The sequence below is a fragment of the Lepisma saccharinum genome, chromosome 2 (genome assembly GCF_977018435.1).
Source record: "Lepisma saccharinum chromosome 2, izLepSacc3.1, whole genome shotgun sequence".
NCBI classification, from domain to species: Eukaryota; Metazoa; Arthropoda; class Insecta; order Zygentoma; family Lepismatidae; genus Lepisma; species Lepisma saccharinum.
The window spans coordinates 154,460,177-154,480,702 of record NC_139230.1 but is presented as its reverse complement, the minus strand read 5'-3'; the positions used below and the strand labels follow the sequence as shown (position 1 = coordinate 154,480,702).

At 38.4% G+C, this 20,526-nt stretch overlaps 1 protein-coding gene across 5 annotated transcripts in view; it reads left to right on the top strand.

Moving 5' to 3' along the window:
- Nucleotides 1–9,903, top strand: part of LOC145984153 (ras association domain-containing protein 1-like) — a 356,774-nt gene extending 346,871 nt beyond the window's left edge. For all 5 annotated transcript variants that reach the window (XM_083117632.1, XM_083117628.1, XM_083117629.1 and 2 more), the window contains one exon: nucleotides 5,362–9,903. In XM_083117632.1, coding sequence (XP_082973758.1) covers nucleotides 5,362–5,565 — 204 coding nt within the window. In that variant the 3' untranslated portion in view covers nucleotides 5,566–9,903. The remainder of the gene's footprint in view (nucleotides 1–5,361) is intronic.
- The last annotated feature ends 10,623 nt before the right edge of the window (nucleotides 9,904–20,526 follow it).

The following is a 20,526-nucleotide window of genomic DNA, read 5'->3' as shown; positions in this document are numbered from 1 at the left end:
CCACCCAAAGGATTTTAATTGAAAAGCTAAGTATGAAAAGTAAATACACTGTCCTAATCCATAAACAAGTAAACAGTTTGTAAAAGTTGAAAGAAATCATTGAAAAAAAGTTGAGTGAAGAAGGAGGCTTGCATTTGTATTAAGTGCATTTTTAAAGTCCCATGTTTCTTCAAATACATTTTTAACTTTTACAATTACTTCATTTTTGAATTAAGGTACGTTAGTGTATTTTTCATTCATTGCAATCAACATCCATTATCTTTCTTCGTCTAGTGCTCAGAATAAACAGAATGTAGTGAAACTTTTCTAATTAGCAACACTCCCCAAAGATTAATTTATTTAATCAACTGCACAAGAATGTGTGGATAGCAGTGAAATACCAATGAACTGCTGAAATGAAGGAAGAACTTAGCTCTCCAAAATAAAATTGTAAATACGCTGCTTTTTCAGGTATATACTCTGGGTATAATGTAAATACTCTTTTTCAGAGTATAGTGGATGTAATCAACACAATGAGTAGATTCTACCCCCACCCCACTGTCTTTACCCATTGTTCTTTTATTAGCATATTGAGAAAAAGTAGTTTGGCAATGATTGCTTGGGAAAACTTTAAGATGGGAGATCTTTTATGAGCATAGTTAATTCACTTATATTCTGAGAATGACAAATTTATGGCCTTACGGGATATAAGTGGTCATATCTTAACCTTTAAATTCTGGCTGACCCCAGCAGTTTGTGTGTGAAAGCTGTTTCCAGCAGCTCCTTTTGCGATAGCAGATCTCATTTTGCATCATTTAGTTTGTTTTTTTATGTACATATGGAGTTATGACATACTTGAATTTAAGTGCAATACGAATATTGTAGGTCTGTCAAAAGGTTGTTTTTTTTCACACACTAGAACTACTGGAAAATTTACCACTCTAGATTTACAACAAGCAGTCAATTTGACCATCATTCATTCATTCATTGTTTTCTGCCCAGGTCTTTCCTTGCAACCTCCATGCTATTCGATCTTCAGCTCTTCGCTTTGTAGCATCGTAGGAATTATTTATTTTGATGTCGTCAATCATTTGGAATCTTATTTCCCTCAACCATTCCTTCAATAACATCCCTTAGGATACAGTTTCTTATCCAGTGGCCCAACCAATTTCTTTTTCTCTTCATGATTATCTCCAGCATTGATTCCTATTCCCAAACTCTTTCTAGCACTGTTTCATTTCTCACTTTTTCTGTCCCATTTCACCCATTCCATTCATCTCCATAACCACATTTCCAGAGCTTGCAGTTGCTTTTTCTCACTTGTTCTCAGTGCCCATGTTTCTGCACCATATGGAGCTACACTCCATACAAAGCATTTCATTAGTTTTTTCCACAGACAATATTTTTCTTTCTATTGAAGGCTTCCTTCTCCTTCACTATTCTTACTTTTATTTCTTGGCTGCATTTCACATCATTGCTTATGATGCATCCAAGATACAGGGTCATTATAAAGTCACTATACATTTCTGCATGAACAGGATTTATTGTACAAAATACAACATGTACTGAAACACACATCACAGTAGGACACAAAATCAGTATAACTCAATGTGACCACCCCTCATGTCTAGGCACAGATGCCAGCAATCTGCCACAGCCCAAAACATCTTCTCCAACATAGTTGGTGTAATCTCGGCAACTGTGGCCGTAATGCATTGTTTCAACTGGGCTATGCTGTGGATCTTCACCTCGTACACCTCAGACTTTATAAACCCTCAAATGAAAAAGTCTAAGGAGGTCAGATCGAGAAGGGGGGGGGGGTGGCACAACCGATCCATCTACCGGTGAAACCTTCATTTAGGTGATCACGAACGATGATGGCAAAATGGGGTGGTGCCCCATCCTGTTGGTGCATAATAAGGAGCTTGGTGTTTCCAATCCACCATGCTATGAGCCACAGTTGCTAGGTGATGGGATTATGGATACAGTCTCTCCTGGTTGATGTGGTGGGGTTACGTGTGATCACGTCCTATACACTTTGCACAATTTGTGGTGTTATGGCTGGCCTTCCAGGATGTTCTTCATCCACAACACTACTTGTTTGCTTGAATTTGTTGACCAGGTTCTTAATAGCCAGCCGGGGAGGGGGTGGGGGGCTGGTTTTCTGAATTTCCAAGTGAAATCTGGCTGCACCTGTTCATACATCATTCCATGCAGACAAGCACAAACAACAGCTGTTCTTTCTTCTACTGTTAGCATTGCTTCATATAACATGCAAAAGAAATGTATTTTGTCATGATATCACTAAAATGTATAGACACTATATAATTGTACTGTATTTAAAGCTATCTACTTCATCGATTCTCTTACCTCTGATACTCACATTTGCCTTCCTCTGCTTTCTTCCGATACCATTGCTTTCGTCATATTTACATTTATTTACATCCTGAACTGTTCACGTTCACAATGGTATCCATTTCTGCTAGCATGACCTTTAATGTTCTTCCATTTTCTGCCAGCAGGATCATGTCATCTGCAAATGTTATAAACAATATTTTCCTTCCTCCTACTGCTACTCCTCCCTTGCTTTGGAAGCAGTTTGACTATTTCTTCTAAATAGATCTTGAATAATGTAGGGGAAAGGCAACTTCCTCGTCATACCCCTCTTCTAATTATACTTCCCATACCCTCTCCTTATTATACTTCCCTGGCTCATTTCGTCTCCTATTTTCACTTTTACACATTGTTTCATATATAGGTTGCAGATAATCCTTTCTTTCCAATCTACACCAATAATTTTCAGGATCTCTGAAAGCCTGGTCCAGTTCACTCTATCATAGGCTTTCTCCAAGTTGACAATTGCTACAAACATTTCTTTACCTTTTTCCTGGTATCTTTCTCTAAGTGTTCTCAGTAGTCCTATGGCATCTCTCGTACCTCTTCCCTTTCTAAATCCAAACTGTTCTTCCTCTATCTCTCTGTTCATTATAAAGTATAGATGTCTTCATTACACAAGTGTAGCATTTCTTTCTTTCCTTCACCCATATTTTTTATGAGTTCTACCGGAATTTGGTCACTTTCTGTTGCTTTTCTGTTCTTCATTTCTTTGAGTGCCAATTCAGATTCTTCAATCATGATAGGTAGCCTTTTTTCATCCTCAGATACCTCAACTTCTTTTTCTATGCATATAGTGCCCGGTCAGCTTTCTTTCCCATATAGATCTTTTACATACTCTTCCCATGTTCTTAATATTTTCTGTTTGTCTGTAATTTTGTTTCTGTTGTCATATTCTATCATCCACATAGCTTCCCACTTCCTTTTTGAAAAATCTAGGCATTGAATTCCATGGTACATCAGGTCAAATCTCCCTCTTTTTTTCTAATTCCTCTCCTCTATTTCTTTGCATTTTTGTTTCATCCATCTCTTTTGCCTTAATCTGTTTCCCTTCTTAGCTGGATATTGAGTTCTCAGTTTTTCTTCTTCCTTCTTGTGTATAAATATTTTTCCATCTTCTTTCTTCCATTTTTTCGAGCCTACTTTCTGTGATCCATGCTTACTTGCATTTCTTTCTTTCCCAGTACCCTATGGTGTCTTTGACAGCTTTGTTAAGGCAAACTTTTATTCCTTCCCAGATAGTGTCACTGTTTTTAAACGTGCTTTTCACTTCAACCACAATTTCTTTAAACTCTTCTTCAAATATTTTCCTTTGTCTTTTCATCCCTAAGATTCTCGATGTTAGGTTCTTTTATTTTCTGGGCTCTTTTTATCCTCTTTAAACTTAAATTTATCTCTCCCATTACTAGTACATGTTATGTCAGCTCCTGGTAAGGGTTTTGAATTTCCGAGGCAGTTTCTAAATCTTTCTTGTACCAGGATGTAGTCTATCTGATATCTTCTGCTGTCCTTTTGGCATGCCCATGCGTATCTTGTATGCTGTTGGAAGAGAGTTTCCAACAACGAGTGAGTTCATCTTGCAGAAGTTGATCATCATATTCACCTCTCTCGTTTCTTTCCCCTAGTTCATATCTTCCTACTGTGCTTCCCTCCTGGCCTTCTCCAACTACTACATTCCAATCCCCCATTATGATAATGTATGCTCTCTTCCTTTTGTTTTCCATTATGTCTTCTATCTTGTCATAGGTGAAAGGGCCAGCCCCCATGGCAGAGTTGTTAGCACATCGTGCTATGATGCCAGGTGTCCCGGGTTCGAATCCTGGATGTTTGTGAGTGCCCATTCATCAATTTCATCATATTACCACTCATCCCCATCTTCACAAATTAGATAAAAGTGGCACAAAAAGTGAAGTAAAATAAAGCAAAATCAATCAGTCAAAAGGTGAAATGGCCTTTATTGCCATGGCAGTGGCAGAATAAATATGGATAGTTGAAAGTGTAGGAAGCCTGCACAGATGATGTTTCAAGGTTACAGAAACCTTTGCAGAAGATCAAACATGCTGACTGTATGTTAATTACAACCAATATGTGTTTTGCTTATAGCAGTCAAAATTACTGCTAACCATAGTTCTAGGGTTGTAAACTTAAAACTCATATTTTGCAATAAGAAAGTGGGAAGTAAATTCAATATCTTAAAAGAGCTCATGGAAATAGGGAAAGTAAATTTATTTCAAACATCTTTTACAAATTATTGAGATTGGAGCAAGATGCAAATTGTCAAAATGACCACTGCCATAGTTCTAATGTTAAAATCAATTTCAATTTTAAAAAAAAAATATCAGGCTTTTCAAATTTGAGAATATATACAAGAAAACATATTGAATAAGAACTGTTTGTAGTAGAAGGTTGATGTTTGATTTATTCTGAGTGGAATGGCAAGAACTTTCACAGGAAGTAAAATTCTGACATCCTGCATTCATTCAAATTCAATTAGCCAAGTGGTAGTTTTCTGTTGTAGGCAGATTACAAAGGGATTTATGCATTGAGATCTTTCTGTGTTTGTCTTTGCCCTAGAATGAAAGACATCCTGTGCCACTGAATATGTGTACAAGTAATCCATTGCAACTATGTCATATCATTACACCCCAGTTTTGATTTATAGGTTCACAAATAAGATATAATCATTTAAACAAAAAATCCGCTGTTGGTGCAAAATAAATGACAAATGCAATTTTGATCAATTTTCCAGGATATTAAAAAATTTACAATATTTTATGAACCCTGTGATATCTAGGCTCAAGTAAAGTATGAAACCAGCATCTCTAATTAAATTTGAACAGATATTACTATTACTATCACTATTACCTCAGGCTTAGTTTTAACAGCTTTGACAATCTGATGTTGTAAGATTTCTGAGACTATAATTGCAAGATATGTATTGGCCCCTTTGTGCAGAACTTTGATTTTAATTCAAATTTTCTTTTCTAGTGGGAAGCTTTCACCCTTCCGGAGTTGAACAATTTCTTGAGGATTCTGGATCGAGAAGAGGAGGAGTACAAGAAAATGGTTCGGCAGAAATACCAACTCATGTCAATGAAGATTCGGGAAGCAATGGACCGTGTACGCCCCTGCGCAGAAAGCAGCAGTAAAGGTTCTGATGATGTAGAAACAGGCACCCATGAAGATTCCTGAGTCGTTGGCTTTATAGTAAGTGTCACGTCTTGACAACCAGAAAGACATCATAAAAATGTTGTGAAAGGATGTGAAGCCCTCTGAATTGTGAATGCTGCACATTTTGTGCAAAAGACAACTTGGTTATTTATCTAGTCATAAGACTGGAATTGATTAAATATTATACCTTCAGATAGGCTCAAGAAGTTAGATTTTACTTTCATAAAAGGAACATCATGACTGATGTACAGAACTGCAAGCTCTTGTTCTTCCTGATATTGTGTAGATGTTCATAAGTCATTAATGAATGTAACACAAAAAAGTAGCAAGATTTTATGGTGGAGGAATTACAGGTAATTTTTGTGTACAATTTGGCCTATTGACTGTAAAGACAAGCTGACATGTTGTGCAAAATAGAAAGGAATTTTACAATTGTTATGGATTATAAGTTTGTCGTGGTTAAACCACCTGTACGTATCTGTTATGTTGACTGTTTTTAATCCATAAAGTTCCTGTTATGTGAATTGTGTTGTATAGTATACCAGTGTTTATGAGTTTTAAAGTCCTATATTTATTGACTTATGACCATTGAGATTTTATGACCCTCTTTAGCATGGTATAATTTAAAGATTTGTATGAAAAGTCACTGTGGTATGTATAAGATAGTTAAGTATGGACATTCAGATCACATTGTAGTACTGTTGTAACATGCATAGAGTATACATAATCCAAAAATTAATGTTGACACGTGGCAGATTTTTAGAACAGGAAGACAACTGACTGTGAAGTATTAGCAAAAATACAGCTACCTTGTACATTTGTAAGTAGTGTTTTCAATGTAGAAGTTACTGTTAAAAACCTACTGGAAAAAAATGGATCTTAAGTGTCGTGAAAGAAAAGAATTGGTAGAAGTTTGAAGGACTATTTTATACATTACCTGCAGTTTCATGTGTGTTTACTACTGCAAAAGTATATTTTGAAAATTGAGAGAACAGGCTATTTTTAGATTAGAAATTTTGTTTGGAATGTAATGTAACATTTACAATAGGTGACACTTTTGTGAGCATAGTGTCTTAATACTGACTAAATACATTTTTAGGAAATTGTTAATGAAAAGATACAAGAAAGTCATTTTTCTGTAACAGTGCATTGCAGTCTGTTAGAACTGTTCACATAGAGTGAAAACTAAAATTACTGTCTTGAAAGAAAATTTGACGCAGGTGTGATTGCTCCTGATCTCGTACATCATGCATTGTATATTGAGTATATATAATTAGTCTCATGGCAGTATATTCTTTAGTGTGCCATTGTTCTTTCCTACTAAAATGGAAATCTGGTGATGCAGTTAAGAGATATGTTATGTTGGTAGGTAATATGCTAATTAAGAAGATTTTGGAATTTAAAGAATTAAAATACATAATAAGTTGCAGTACATTGACAGTATGTCATGACAATAAGTACAAGAAAGCTGCCAGTTTCAAAATCATTTTGGGTTTTACCAATATTTCAATATTCTTCAAAACTTCATGGTTCTACAGCCTTTGAAAACCAAGGCCTGCCAGGCAGCTTATCATTGCGAGACTGGTGAAGAAACATTGTGTCCCTTAGGTTCTACACTGGCTTATGCAATTTTTTTTTCTATTTAATTCATCAGTAACATAATATAATTATGCAGTTGTTTGATTACTAAAGTCCTGTGTGGTGGTATATCCTACTTGAGTATATCTTAATGAAACTCTTGCCAATCATGAAACCATAAACTGACTACAAGTTGTGCATACTGATACATTACAAATTGCAATATGGTCATTACTGCAAAGAGCATTGGGGAAGAGAGATTTGTGTGAAAAGACATGAGGTGTATAAATTGACATGACCAACATTGTAATGCATCATTCAGAGTGTTTATAGTATTTAAAAATACACAAGAACATAAATTTTGGCTTCTTACCATTTCTTCCCAAAAAATTTAGTCTTTTTGCAAGTTGACTACTTATTTTCAGCATGTAGTCCAAGAGTTTCGTACATAACTAGTGTTGGTTGATATCGCTATATTGAAAAAAATATTGTTCAGGCAATATCAACTAGACTATATATCATCATGATATTTTGTTGATATATATTGTCTTGGCGATATATCATCATGATATTTTGGCGATATACACAGTGTGGCAATTTGAAATCTGGACTGGTGCTGTAAAAAATAAACAAGTATTCATAGAAAGTTACTTACCTGGGATCATTCAAAGTAGGACCCTCCTGCATCCACACATCATTGCGCCCTGCTTACCAGTGCATGGAAGGATTGCTGGAATTCGTTATGTGTAATGGTGTTGAAAATCCTTGTCATAGCCCTCTTGATGGTTGGTAAGTCATCAAAGTACAAACCTTTGAGTGCAGATTTTAGTTTAGGAAATAGAAAATAATCACACAGGGCCAGATCTGGTGAATAGGCAGAATGCAACAATATACGGATTCTCTTTTGGGTCAAAAAGTCCTTCTCAATCACAGCCTTATGACTTGGGGCATTGCAGACAACAGCTGCCATCATCCCGATACTCTGACATCACATGTGTTATTCATTGCATCAAATGTTTCATAACCTCAAGATAAAATACAGCAGTAAGTGTCTGTCTGTAATTTCGGTCTTCAGTAAGTGTCTGTAATTTCAGTCCTCATTTTCTCAACCAATTCTGGTGTTCTCACGGTCCTTGCTGCATCCGGATACTTGTTATCTTCAATTGACTCCCATCCTTCATGTGAAATACCTGTGCCATTCAAATATATGCATACGGGATAAACAATTGTCCCCATACACTTGGCTGCAACATGTGAATTGTTTCCATAGCAGCTTTACCGAGGCACACACAAAACATGATGTTTGCTCTTTGTTCCATGTTGAAATCACAACGCACTTTCACGACATGTGCCCACACTCAACAATGCCACATGTGGCAATGTCACTCAAGGTCAACGAGCTCCTGCACCAATTGTTCATGAGATACCCCTCAGTTGTTCACACCACAGAACGCTTGCACAGTGGCGCCACCTACCGAAGGAAAAAATCAGTCTTGATTTCAAATTGCCGCACTGTGTATATCATGTCAGTGATATATTGTCACGATATTTTGTGATATATATATATATATATCACCAAATATCGTGATGATATATATCATCATGATATTTTAGTGATATATCATCACAATATTTTAGTGATATATATCATGTCAGCTATATATCATCACAATATTTGGCAATATATATCATGGAGATGATATATTGCAATATCAAATTTCTGATATCGTTCATCCCTACTCATAACCCATCCCCTCCTTGGACTTGTGCACAAAGATTTAGAGAACGCAGAGAGGCTGATATTCATGCTGGCATTTCAACTTTTAAAGAACACCTCCAGAAGACCAATCCCTGTCCCATTGCTCCTGCAACAAAAAAGATACTGTAATAAAATACTGAAATGGAAATAAACAGTGGAATCTCTATTTTATGTTCCTGGATTTAAATTTTCCTGCATTCTACATTGACTCCTGACATTCAGATCCAACTTCTGACAATTAGTCAGCTCTTTAACAACAATTTATATTCAAAACTGTTTTTTTTTTCCAATTACTCTTTGTAATGCTCCTCTACTTACATATACACAACTTCCATAACTGGTAACAATATTTTCCATTTACCCGCCTGTGACTGTCTGTTTCTAGTCTCTTTTGGACTGATGTCCTCATTGACTCTAGGCCAGTACTGAAGAGGCTGCTACCCCTCTTCAGGGATTTTTATCGACTTCCCAGTCTAGATCCTTAGTGTTTAGCAAAATCATAAACTTAAAATATTCATCAAATCATCAACAAAAAAGAAATTGAAAGGCTGTGGTCTTGAATTGTCAATTGTTGAAGTTGCAAAGTGATTGAATGCCAGCCGTTAATCGTGTTAAAATATTTACAACAGAATATGCAGGGTAATAATATACACATACTGCAAATTATGTAGAATTGTCCAACCTCCAGCTGGTAGTATGTAAAGGTTAGGCTTGTGCCTTCAGTATTGCCTATTAACATTAGTCTTAGAAGAACAAAGAAAATGTGTGTTCCAAATATGAGTACCACAATGGTTCCTGTGAAACTGTATTATACCTAGCACAGCAGAGCTGTATTGAGTAGGCCTTAGCATCACCCAGTGAGTGCTGGAAGATGTCATAACTTTGTTAATCATATAAAGACCTGGTAGCACAAAGATCTGTAACTGCTCCACATCTTTTGTAACAGACTCTTTGTAGAAATTTATTTCCTTGCCTTTATTCATGAGCAATAAAGAGTCTATTCTTGTCTCAGTGTCATTGTAGGTATATCATTTTTATTGTGTAATATTGTTTGTGTGTGACCTATGCCGTCTACTCTTATTACAGATTAAGAATTTGCCTAAGGTGTTGAGTAACCATGTTGAATATGTTAGTCAGTGTGATTTCACGTGTTCTAATCCAGAGCAGTTTTTGCCAGAAACTGAGGAATTGCACAAGTCATCCTGTGAAGGACAAACTGTGTTTGGTTTGGGATTTCATTGTCTCTGAAATCTGTAGCACAAGATCATGCATAATGGTAGGGAAGGGGAGAGAGCAAAGCAGTGCATGCTGCTGGAACCAGCTGGTAGCTGATTTCTTCATTCATGCACTCATTTCTCACACATTCAGAGATCTCGTGTGTCACTTCTTGTACAGAGACTTGTTTTCATTTACTAGCTCCCGAGATTCTCTGGATAGGGTATACATCGTAAGTGTATTTTTTTCTGAATTATGATGAATGTGATGTTTTAAAAATATTTCCACAGCCTCCAAGTAACTTGTACAGACTTAGAATTACCCTCTATTTTTTTTTTTTTTTTTTTTATCCGAAACAGTCCCAACAGTTGTGTAACCCTTTAGCCATGACCTTCTTCAGCAACTTTTTTGCATAAATGTTCACGAGAGCAAAATCTATTTTGAAAAGATATTTCTGTTATAACTGTTTTATTGCTACCAATATTATTGTTATTCCCTTGTGTTTTCCTCAATATAAAGAGAATTATGCAGTTGTGTACATTGTAACAAAGTTTTGTTTACTGTTTCTTTTGCCCAAGTAAATAGACAACTGAGCCATATAATGGTCATGTTTTCAAACTACAAGCGTCATAGTAACACAAATATTTGAACACTACTCCAGGACAATATCAAATTTCATGCAATAGCTCTGAGAACTTTCAAAAACTTTTTTATAGTATTTTTCTGCGCATACATTTCAAACAAGATTTTTTTTTGTCTTGTTTTTACATGTATATATATCTTATTTTAACTTCATGGCACAACATTCTCCATTTGTACCTGAAACATTTAGTAACCCCAGAAATTCAATAGATGGTGTTGCTTACATGCACAAATTCAATTTAAGAAACAAATGTTGTGGTCAACCATGACACAATTCAAACTCGAAATTCTTTGAGGTAGAGCTGAATAGAGAGCTGCTCTTTTTGTTTACTGTCGGTGGAGTTAGATTATGTCTACACCTCGGATTTTAGGTTATTACCCTATTTTTTCCTTTACCGGTAAATAAGAAATAAGTTATATCGGCGTTTCATAAAAAAAATAAACAACTAAGTTTTATAGTGCCTAAAATAACCTAGTTTGCTTGTTATAACCTATTTTAGGTTTATGTGGCTAAATTAACCTTTTGAGTCCCAAGTATCTCGATCGAGATACCCAAAAGTAAGCCTCATGGTCCCAAGTATCTCGATCGAGATACCCTGTGTCAAGGTCGTAGTTTTTACGTTATAACTTTTCTATTTTTGGCTAGAATTCCGATGTTTTTATATTGTTCCTAACACATGTATTTAACATAAATGTTTTTTTTTTGCATTTTTTTTTTCATGAAAATCGAGGGGAAAAGGGACTTCTCTTTTGCGTCTCTTTCAAGGTCAAATTTTTGCCGACAAAGGAAGACCGGCTTTGTTGTTCTAAAGCAATGCTTTTTTCACTCCCTCCTGTTAAGTTTCGAAGGAAGCTTGTTTATCAGTATCCGATGTCAAAATGGAAGTTTTCCGTGAGGTCGCAAGCAGGGGGTGGTGGGTGGGGGGAGGGGGAAGACTGGTTGTTGAATCTGCATTGTGAGAATGGAATTTCGAAGCGCACTGAAGGAAACCTTTGTTTTTTTAGCACAAGGGTTCCACAAGGTTGAACATAGGTTACCCTGCATTGTATAAAAATAGAATGTCAAGCAGCTGCAAGAATCTGCGTTCCATTTTTCACTGCGTTCTAGCTTTTCGTCCGAGAATGTTGTGCGTAGGTGTCGTTTTGTGCCAAAGTGCAAGGACATTTTTTTTAAAATATTTTTTTTGGGTTTTCTCCCTTCCCCTTCCATATATACACCAAATTTGCATAAATTTTGCATTTTGACATTTTTTCAGGGGGGTGGGGTGAAACACCATTTTTTTAAGAAAAGTATTTTTGAGGGGATTTCCCCCCTTTCCCCCTCCATATGTACGCCAAATGTGCATAAATTATATATCATCTGAATCTGTGATTCATTCTGCGTATATCTTTCATATCTCTAGGGCATTTAGTTTCTGAGCTATAGTCATTTCAAGGTACCGCTGCATTTTGAAGCTTCAATCAGTGCCATGCCGACCATTCCTTTTGGGGGTACAACTCAAGTTACATTGGTCATACGACAATGATGCAAATATTTTTCTGTTTCTTACATGCCAGCGATAATTTCTATGTGCATTTTGAACTTTTCATATCCTTTTTTTCAAGGGGGGCGGGGGGAGAAACCCATTTTTTAAAAAAAAAAAGTCTTTTCAGGGGATTTCCCCCTTTCCCCCTCCATATGTACACCAAATGTGAATAAATTATATATCGTCTGAATCTGTGATTCATTCTGCGTACAACGGTATATCGTTCATATCTCCAGGGCAAATAGTCTCTGAGCTAAAGTCATTTCAAGATACTGCTGCATTTTGAAGCTTCAATCAGTGGCGTGCCGACCAATCCTTTTGGGGGTACAACTCAAGTTACATTGGTCATATGATAATAATGCAAATATTTTTTGTGTTCCTTACATGTCACCGATCATTTCCATGTGCATGTCGACACTGTCATGTATTTTTTCTTAAGGTGGGGGAACCAAATTTTTTTTCCGAAATTTTGGAATTTTGAGAGTTAGCCCCCTTCCCCCCGCCACATATACGCCGAATTTGCATAAATTTCATATAGTTTGAATCTCTGGTTCATTCCGCATAGAACGGTATATCACTCGTCTCTCTAGGCGATTAGTCTCCGATCTACACTCATTTAATTGAAACACTGCATTTTGCTCAAAATCGGCTCGGTACCGAGAGGCTTACCAGTGAAAATGGCCTTGGGACTCAAAAGGTTAAACCTTTCTTAAGGTTTTACAGGATTTTTATATCTCTCAGGGGTATTTACTAGGTTTGGTGGCGAAATAATTCAATGACTTGCATGTTTGAAACATGTTTTCTGTCGATTTCCCTCCCTCCAAGTATATGATGTTTATCAAAGCTTTAGGTGTCATTGTTACCTACAGACAATGGGGGTGAAAGGGGACAGTTCCCCCCCTACTTTTTACCCCTACACTATAGAGACTTAATGGTAAGCCTTGCCTACTAAGATAAAGTAAACTGTCCCTTCCCCCCTCCTCCCCATTCTCAATTTTGGCACCCAATCGTCTCTTCTTCCTGCACAGTCCCAAGTGCAAACTTCTGATCTCTGTGGCCTTGCTCACTTTCGTGTCAGTTTGGTCCTTTTTGGCATTCACACCTTGCGAAGTAATATTTCAGCATTCAAATTAGCACTACTGACTATGTTTCTGTTGAAAGATATTTTTCATCATATGAAATGATCCTCTCAGACAAAAGGTGTAGTTTGAGTGTGGATAACACAAAAAGATTCATGGTGGTTACTAGGACCATGATAAAATTCAAATATAATTCCTGGTTTTCAAGGTGAACTTTCCCAAAATTCAAGGATACAAGCATATGTTTTCTCTATTCCAACCTTACATATTACTGACACTCTGCCTCCCTTCCATACACAAAAACATTGACAATATAAAGGGTTTGTATGATTCCAATGTAACAAAATATTTACCTAATAAACTTCAAGATATATTATTTTGTAATAATCTTTCGTTTGTCAGATAGATTGTTCTGTAAAAGACACTAACAAAGTAAACTGATTGAGAAAATTGTTTTATTTTCCATGCAGTTTTATTTTTCATCATCAAAAAAATGAATGAAATAAAATCTAAACTGAGAGAAACTTTCCTCAGGGCATTTATAAACATGTATAAATTTAATGGGATATGGATTAATGAAAGTTGCAATTTTTCATGTCTACAGAGAGAAAAGTGGAATAGAGAGAACATCCGCTTGTACCTTATTTCATGCCTTGCCAAAATTCATGAATAATTTCCACAGCCAATAATTCACGCATAATTTCTGGTGCCAATAATTCACGTGTAATTCCCGGAATTCAAGGAATTCCAAGTGAGTAGCCACCCTGATATTGTGCAGCAAATTATACATACGTAAATCATTTTTCATATCGACAAGTAACTTTTTCTAACAGCAAAAGTGCAGCATTATAATAATTTGTAGATAATTTTGGAAATTATATAAAGAAATGAAAATTTGTTTGGAATTTAGGTTCTTGTGAAATTTTGTTTTTAATGATTATAATCATTTGGTACAAAATTCCTGAAAAATACTGATTAGATAATTAAGTCTTTTTGCAACCTATTTCAGGATTTTTGGAGCCTAATTTAAGGTTTTTAGAACCTATTTTCGGATTTTTAGAGCCTATTTTAGGAACCTAAAAGCACACTTTCAGAGGCCTGCACAAGACCTGGAGCAGACCCGTTCGCGAGACATCGCTCCTGAAATGCCATGCAACCTGCGCAACATCCTCGCTTGAGCAGCTTGTATGTCCACCTGCCCAGATCGTTCCTGGCAGGCATTGTAGACCCGCCGGGTACCCGCAGTCTTACGATACCTAGTAGGTCTCAGTTCGTTCTTTCCATCAACTGCAGACCCCTCCCTCTGCATGACGTAGTTGCTTCGAGTAGAAACTGCACCGGGCTCACACCGTTCTGCAGTGTTGCCAACTGCAATAGATTTTCACTACTTAAAAAAGGGAACTCAAAGCTTCGTAAGCCACATCACCAATGAAATGAGATTTACGAATGTTGCTACCCCCCCCCCCCACACACACACACATTGAAATAGGTTTTCCGTGGCACAGGATCCATAAGTATATGTCGTAAATAACCAATATACGTATACATATATAGTGATATAGGGCAGGACTGAAACATGTCACGTTCGACGCTGAGGTCGCGAGTCAAACAACACACTGTTCTACTGCGAACACCAGGGCCGTAGCCAGCCAGGGGCATTGCCGTTACCCTCGTTTGGGGGGGGGGGGGGGCAAGTACTTGGATAAACGTAACAACAACAACAATCACAATAATAGTAATAAAGTAGCATGAAAGGCATTATTATCCTCATAAATCACGCAAAAAGGGGGTAGAAGTCTGTTCTCACGCATTTGTGTTAAAACAGAGGATTAGAAATATTTTTTTTCAACACGTCAATTTCACATTAGCTAATAATGGAAAACAAGCACACAAACTATTTTTGAAAGAAAGAAAGTGCATGATAAATGCATTCCGAATGTACATACATATGGCATGTAAAATTTCCATCTACAATATTTTCTTTTCACATGGAGCGACGTATTACATAATCAATTCATCCAACTCGTAACAAACCAACATTAATAGCAAATAATATCACGGGCCGCCATAGGATTCTCTGTTTTAAAACTTTTCTCACTTAGATCGTTCGGCGCTCAGGGCCGACTCCCGCTACCCCTTTGCTACGGCATTGAACTTGATGAGACTTGTACTTTAATGTTTGACCCCCACCCTGACCCCTCCGCTATACCGCGTTTGGTAGAACCTGTCCCGCTTCCCGCGCTAGGGAGCGCTCAACAGTTTCCGTGCTGGGGAAAGTCAAAGCCAGGCAGCCAATTAAAATACGCAACGTCGCAACAGCGTCTACGTAAACGCCTCTCTTCTGGCTTTCATTCGCTCCTCGCTGCCCAGCAGACGATTTTTTCCTCGTTTCTCATTGACACCGAAACTGTTGAGCGCTCCCTAGCGCGGGAAGCGGGACAGGTTCTACCAAACGCGGTATAGACAATTTCCGTCCAAGGTTGTGAGCATTGCACCCTGCCCCCTCTGGTTGTGCCACTGCGTGCCTGGTTAAGGCACCATGCAATGAAAAACAATTAGTTTTCAGTGAGGAGATATTTGTTTGCTCGATCATTCATTTAGATAAATGAAACTGTAATATTGCGTGCATTTCCTGGCAATAAGATAAAAACTGCTTACGCTGAACTGAAATCGCTAAGTATATAAATTCTCCTTGGAGAAGAAGCTCCTCCTAGGACTTCGTAGGATTTAGTAGCTACGTAAGTAGGCAACACTGGCTGCAGCCGTCCACGTGGTGATGAAACACCTGGAGCGACACGCTGCCGGAGGGCTGTTTCCTTCCAGCAGGTTTTGCAGGTGCCCGGGTCTTGTTGAATGCCCAGGTACCTTGTAAGCGCAGAGCGCCTTGAAGACCAAGAACCCAGGTAAAGACGCAAGTCGACTCGTTGCCGTGGGCAGGCGAGCAGGTAAACCTGTTATCGCGTGCAAGCGGGCAGTGGGTAGGTAAAAGGCAGACTATGCTGGCCTCTACACACTTTTTAGAACCTAAAAATTCAAGGTCTAATTATGTCTCAACAATTGGAGTTAGCTCTATTGTAGGAATCAATGAACACCACAAATAGCTTCATGGTGTTCATTGTCATTATTTAATATAGGGTCTCTGAGAATGAATGGTTGTGTTTGGAATGGTTATTACAAAATATACAGTACACGGTGTTTCCATGACCTTGAATCAAACTGCCAGGGTGGATGAAGACACCCAAGTACCAAGATGAGATAGAAAACCCCGATCCGGAAAAGCGTCGTAAAAAAGCTATGATCCAAATCCAGTTTGGGGCCTGTGACAGTGAAATAAGACAACTGAATGATGTTGCTTGTAGATGTAACAAACTACAACAAAAACATTAACAGTATTTGTTCAAAATGGTGGCCACTAGCATCGATGCAGGCACAACAGCATCACAAGGAGCTCTGTTGTATCTACTCGAACATGTCCCACTTGTTGTTCATCAATGCATCTGGGTGCAACATGCAACTTTACACATGCTGCTCATGACAATCTGAATCTGACTTTCCCTCAAAGGTGGATAGGATGAGGTGGTTCTGCTGCTTGGCCAGCTTGTTCGTCTGATCTGACCCCACTCGATTTTTCTTGTGTCGTGTCAAGAGTATTGTCTACGAGACACCAGTGAATCCTTATTGCCTGTGATATTTTTGGAACAACACCAGGAATGTTAGAACTGATGCAATTCGAGGGCTGACAATAAAGTAATGAGAATTGTTGGAAAAACAACTTAACTTACATTTTTAACCAACCACAATGTGATCACCTTCAAAATACTCCCCTTGTGCCTGTACACACTTACTCCATTGTTGGTAGCATCTCTGGAACTCATCTTTTGGGATGCCTGCCAAAGCCCGCGTTACAGCTGTTTGAATGTCTTGTTCTGCTTCAAAATGGTGTCCTTTAATAACTGCTTTCACCTTTGGGAACAGAAAAAATCACACGGGGCGATGTCCGGTGAATAAGGAGGGTGTGGTAGCACTGGAATGGATTTTGATGCCAAATACTGACCAACAGACAATGCAGTATGGGCTGGTGCTTTATCGTGATGGAGGATCCAGATGTCAGCAATTTCTGGTCGAACACGACGGACGCGTTTTCGAAGTCTTTCGAGAATTTCTATGTGGAAATGTTGATTTACTGTCTGCCCTGGAGGTACCCACTCTTTATGGACAATTCCCCTGGAGTCGAAAAAGCACACAAGCATGCATTTCACCTTGGACTTCGACATGCGGGCTTTCTTTGGTCGTGGCGACTTTCGAACACCATTGCGAACTTTGACGTTTCGTTTCGGGGTCATATTGAAAACACCAACTTTCATCACCAGTGATAATTCTGTTCATTACATCCAGGTTAGATTCCACTTGGTCCAACAAATCAGCCGCCACAGTCCTCCGGTCATCTTTTTGTTGCTGTGTGAGATTTTTCGGAACCAGTTTGGTACACACTTTTTGCATTCCCAAACGCACTGTTTCTCGATTCATGTTCAGGTCATTCACAATCATTTTCACAGTTAATCGTCTATCTGCTCACACAAGTTCCCTTCTGTTCGTGTTGTTGTGGGTCGCCCATTGCGGTGTTCATTTTCGATTTGTGTTCTGCCTTCCACAAACATTTTGTGCCAACGGTACACCTGTGCCGTTGATAACACTTCATTTCCAAAGGCCTGCTGAAGCTTCCGGTACGTTACCGCGGCAGTCTCACCAAGTTTCACACAGAAGGAGATTGCGTAGCGCTGCTCAATATTACACGCTTACATTGTTATGATGGGGGTCCAACACACGACCGCACTCTTCAACCTCTCACTCCACAATGAATAATATTTAGTGCATGCCACATGCTGTGCTAGTGGAGAAGGCCCAAGGTCGCACGCTACCGGCAGTTTCAGTCTGCAGGTTTGCCAGCATCAGCTGAAAAAAAATAATTCTCATTACTTTATTGTCGGACCTCGTAGCTTCTTGCATTGCTGGGGGCCATCATTTTGAACAACTACTGTAAAATTTTCATTTTCATCGTAGAGTGCTACAATACACTGTAGTAATCTCCATATTAAATCTACAAGCTGCATTTTTAAGTTGTTTCATTCCACTGTGGCAACCCCAACTAGTTTTGGCTTATAACTTTTTAATGAGCTTAAGAGCTTTGTTAATAAATTCTACCTGAAAAGTGGAGAAACTAGTGGTGGATGGAGTTTGGAACTAGGGTATGTGTATTCATACATGAGATTTGCAGGATTCATTCATAAAGAAAATATTTTGTTGAACTAAATATGTGAAAAATTTAACACACTGGATTTTCTTTATTGACTAACCACATCTGTTGTCTACAAATCTCATTGCTTTGGATAAATTCCTAAATATTAATGATGGTGAATGCGACCCCATCTCTGAAGTAGAATCACATAGAACTGGATTTCCAATAGGAATGCCCTGGTTGGTACTGGACTGACTACCTGGCTGGAAATGATAGCTGAAAGGCTGGCTGCTAGACTGGTTGTGATGACTAGACCATATTTTGCAACTAGCTTCTCTGATAGATTTTGTGATAACTGCCAATCAGAGTGAAAGTTTGGCATGTGCAGTTGGCTCTTTAGCTCACAGGAGCAGTGAACTCCCAGTGATATACGATATTCACCTTGAGAATGAACAATGTCTTTACATGTTCCGAGTTTTTCGCCAAAATGTCTACATATTGTCATGTATTTGTGTCCGTAACACAGCAAATTCATTTGCTGAGAAAGAAACCACAAGTTGGCCGGCCTAGTGCAGTTCCTCAGTTGTACCCCACAGGACAACTCGTGTAATAGGGAAAGCTTCGGGCAGCAGGCAGAAGCTTGAGGTGGGTGTATGGGCAAAATGCATGCAAAAGTATCTGCTTCAAGTCTTCTTAAGGACTTAATATTAGTAAAAATGGCTCGACACATGAGATGAAAATTTAGTCTTTAATATAATTCATCCCATAAATCTTGCAATTTTTTTTTCATTCAAAATATCTGCTCACGGCAACAATGTACAAAATTCTCTTCTTTTGGTGAACACACTTCATTCGGTGATGCTTACTCCCCAAATGCAATATACACTAGGGTGACAGAATAAAATAGACACCTTCTGACAGAGCATCGTCACCACAATGGTGCTTCTAACTGATGATGTTTTCCATTCAAAGCTCGAACAAATATCAGGAAGGAAGGAAGTGAGACTGTCAACCATGCCATGTGTGACAGGCACCAAGGATATTAGCGACTTTACACGAGGGTGCATCATTGGGCAATGGGACCGTGGCGCACCTCAACGAGAGATTAGTATATCTTTGGCCATACCATTGGCAACAGTGACAGGGTGATTGTACAATTTAAAAAGGACAGGAAGACAAGTGTATATCACAAACCCGACCAACCAGGGCCATCGGCACATGTCAAGACGAGCGATAGTGAGAGACATCCTCAGAAATCCAGGGATCAGTGTGGCGGACGTCGCGCAAGCGGTACAACTTGCGAAAAGAACAATTCAGTGTTATCTCCATAGGGAAGGGCTTTATAAATGAGTGGCAAAAAAGAAACCACTTCTCACAAAATTCCAAAAAAAAAGATGTTGCAAGTGGACAAAGGACATGACATTGCATGGTGACAACTTTTGGTGAACTGTCATCTTGGATGAAAGCCTGTATTGCCAATTCAGTGATTTGGATTTGGGTGTGGAGGCATGCCTCGAGCCAGCTGGATGACAGATTTGTCAAACAGAGGGTGAATGAAATATAGTGGCATCAGTGTGATGGTGGGGGGGGGGGGGGGGCATGGTGGACATTCGACACTCATATTTTGTGATGGACATATCAATGCAGCAAAATACACTGCCATCTTGCACGATGGACTGCTTCCAGTGTTCCACAACATTCTGGATAAAACCCGGTATGTTTTTATGGAAGACGAGGCCCCATGGCACAGGAACAAAAAAACAGCTGTTTATAAACGTCAGCAAGGGATCCGTATCTTGCCTTGGCCTGGCCAATAGCCAGATGAATCCAACTGAGAACATGTGGCACATTATGCAACAAAACATGGACAAGATGTCCCAGAAAACCTGCAATAAACATGAGTTAATGGAACATGTGTCGGAGGAATGGGGACGTGTACCACAAGGT